The sequence below is a fragment of the Brachyhypopomus gauderio genome, chromosome 9, assembly GCF_052324685.1.
Source record: "Brachyhypopomus gauderio isolate BG-103 chromosome 9, BGAUD_0.2, whole genome shotgun sequence".
Taxonomy (NCBI): Eukaryota; Metazoa; Chordata; class Actinopteri; order Gymnotiformes; family Hypopomidae; genus Brachyhypopomus; species Brachyhypopomus gauderio.
The window spans coordinates 2,729,708-2,732,350 of record NC_135219.1 but is presented as its reverse complement, the minus strand read 5'-3'; the positions used below and the strand labels follow the sequence as shown (position 1 = coordinate 2,732,350).

Below are 2,643 nucleotides of genomic sequence, written 5' to 3'. Positions count from 1 at the left end.
TTCATTTTGTAATGTCTTGTTGGCTTATGCATTAAGATATTTCTTGACCTTTTAATGTTCCTGTTAAGTCTCCTGTTCACTTATTGTGTAGAGGACAATAAATGCCACTCACACCTGCGTCCTGCTTCCATAACTCCCTCTACTGCATCACAACCAGAACACACATCAGTCCACCAATCAGGGGACAGAACTCTGATCTCCCCAGGACAAAAACAGATGACATGTTCTTCACGTTCATTATTAGTGATGTCAGGTAAATGCATAAGTGAAGTCAACATTGTATTTTTCAAGTCCAATTAGAACAATAAAGGGATAGCCTCTAAAATAGCCTCTAAAATGACCTCAGGATGATCAGTTACAGTAATGTGAATAACTGTTTTTGTACTTTTGAAGTTTATTAGATTTTATATAATGTAATTCAAGATTACTAAAGCAATATCATTACATTTACACTCTAGTATTTACAGTAATGCAGTTAAACATTTTTACTTTGGCTATTAAAATGCATGTGCCTGCAGTCATGGTCAGTGTATCAGCCTTTCATGTGACACACCTTTCATGTGTCAAATAAAACAGACTCCACTGTAACAGCTGCATTCCTAATGTACTAGTGCTTTTAAAAAAACATGGTTTGATGACGAAATAATAGTAGTGTCACGGAACAGCTCTGGACCCCTCCCTGTGGGCGTGTGTCTACGTCGTCTGCGTCTTGCCGTCTGCGTCTGTGGCTCCTCGTGAGTGTGGTTGTGTCTGCGTGTGTTCATTCGTCCCACCTGTGGCCCGTCTCGTAATCACTCGGGGCTCATGTAGTTTGTCTATTTAATGTGCGTTCGCGCAGTGTCGTGTGCTTGTCGTTGTCTTTAGTGTGCACGTCGTGTGTGTGTTACTGTCGTCCCGTATTGAATAAAGCAGTGACGTTGGCTGTAAAGCAGGATCTGTGTCTCATCCTTGTTCCTACCCGCCACCGTTACAAGTAGAAATTCATTTAATAATTGCATCTGACATCTTGATGTGAAAATTGCATTTTGACTATGAGAGGTTTTAAAGTCAATAAATATTTTGCTTGTAAAACACCTTGTGAGGATCCCAGAAGAAAGAGGAGACTGTTCTGGTCTGAGAACTGGTCTGTTGTGGTTTCATTTCTCACGGTTTAGAGCAGAGTCTACAGTGGTCATCTACCAGAACAGAGTCTACAGTGGTCATCTACATAGCAGAGTCTACAGTGGTCATCTATCAGAACAGAGTCTACATTGGTCATCTACCAGAACAGAGTCTACAGTGGTCATCTACCAGAACAGAGTCTACAGTGATCATCTACCAGAACAGAGTCTACATTGGTCATCTACGTAGCAGAGTCTACAGTGGTCATCTACCAGAACAGAGTCTACAGTGGTCATCTATCAGAACAGAGTCTACATTGGTCATCTACCAGAACAGAGTCTACAGTGGTCATCTACAGAACAGAGTCTACAGTGGTCATCTACCAGAACAGAGTCTACAGCCCATTTTAGACCTGAAGTGTCTGCTTCTGCACCCTCACAACTGAGCAGCGCCCACATGCTCACAAGTGCAATATTTTCACATTGAGGCTATTTCTACCCTCGTACCATGGCAGGTATATCAGTGGTTTGGAGCTAGAAATACTACAGAGCACTACAACTATACTATATGAAAAGAGAAAACTGACATGGAGTTTACATCTTCATACAATGTTATGCAATGAACAACAAACATATGAGGGAATAAACCACTTTGTTCACACCAGAACTCTGTGTGTGTGTGTGTGTGTGTGTGTGTGTGTGTGTGTGTGTGTGTGTGTGTGTGTGTATGTGCACGCATACACAGTACAGAGCAGACATCCTTCTCTAGTAACTGTTCATGCTCGGTGTCGTTCCAAGAAGCTTTACCAATTAAACTAATGCGAGACAATAAACAAACATTAAATACACAGGACAACAGACATATAGAGAGTTCAAACATATAAAATGTAGGATGGAAAGAAAATTAATGGAAAAGTGTATATGTGATCAAATGTGTTCTGACTAACTCTGTGCACTAATAACCTCAGATAGGCGTATGAGAGGAGAGAGAGAGAGAGAGAGAGGCTGATATTTCTGTTTGTTTCTCATGCTGCTCCCTCTCTCCTCTACATCAGACTCCGCCCCTTTGGTTTACCTCCATCTTGTGTTTCCTGTAGGGTTTCACAGATGCAGCATTTTGTCAGTGTGGGGGGTGTGAATATATCACAGAGGAAGCAACAACCAGAGTTCTCACAGGTCAAAGGACATGATGGCACTGTGTGTGGTTTTGTATGTCTCAATAAAGCTGTTGATGTGAACTTGAACCGAAACAAGAGCTCTGGTGAAGTTCATCTGTTCCCAGTTCCTCTCTGCTGGGTGGACATCAGGGTCTGGAGGACTGAAGTAGTGCTGAGAGACGTCTGGAGACAGTGTGTGTCCACAGTGGTAGTGGAGTTCTGGGTGGAGAGTTGTTAGTGTGTGTTGGGAGGTCAGTGTTGTTTCCATAGTAACAATGCTGCTGAGAGTGTGTGTTTTCTTCATTGTGCTTCATCTCACTGAAGGTGAGTCTGAAATTCTCTATTAACACTGAATGAAACTGGACATTATTGTGTGAGTCAGTGAG

General features: G+C 42.1%; 1 protein-coding gene across 7 annotated transcripts in view; it reads left to right on the top strand.

Annotated features, from left to right (window-relative positions):
• Nucleotides 1–2,250: 2,250 nt before the first annotated feature.
• The window catches only part of LOC143522697 (uncharacterized), a 6,017-nt gene continuing 5,624 nt past the window's right edge, over nucleotides 2,251–2,643 (top strand). For all 7 annotated transcript variants that reach the window (XR_013133112.1, XR_013133111.1, XR_013133109.1 and 4 more), the window contains exon 1: nucleotides 2,251–2,581. Coding sequence is in view for 3 of the 7 variants with exons in the window: in XM_077016452.1 (XP_076872567.1) it covers nucleotides 2,533–2,581 (49 nt within the window). In the remaining 4 variants the exon portion in view is untranslated. The remainder of the gene's footprint in view (nucleotides 2,582–2,643) is intronic.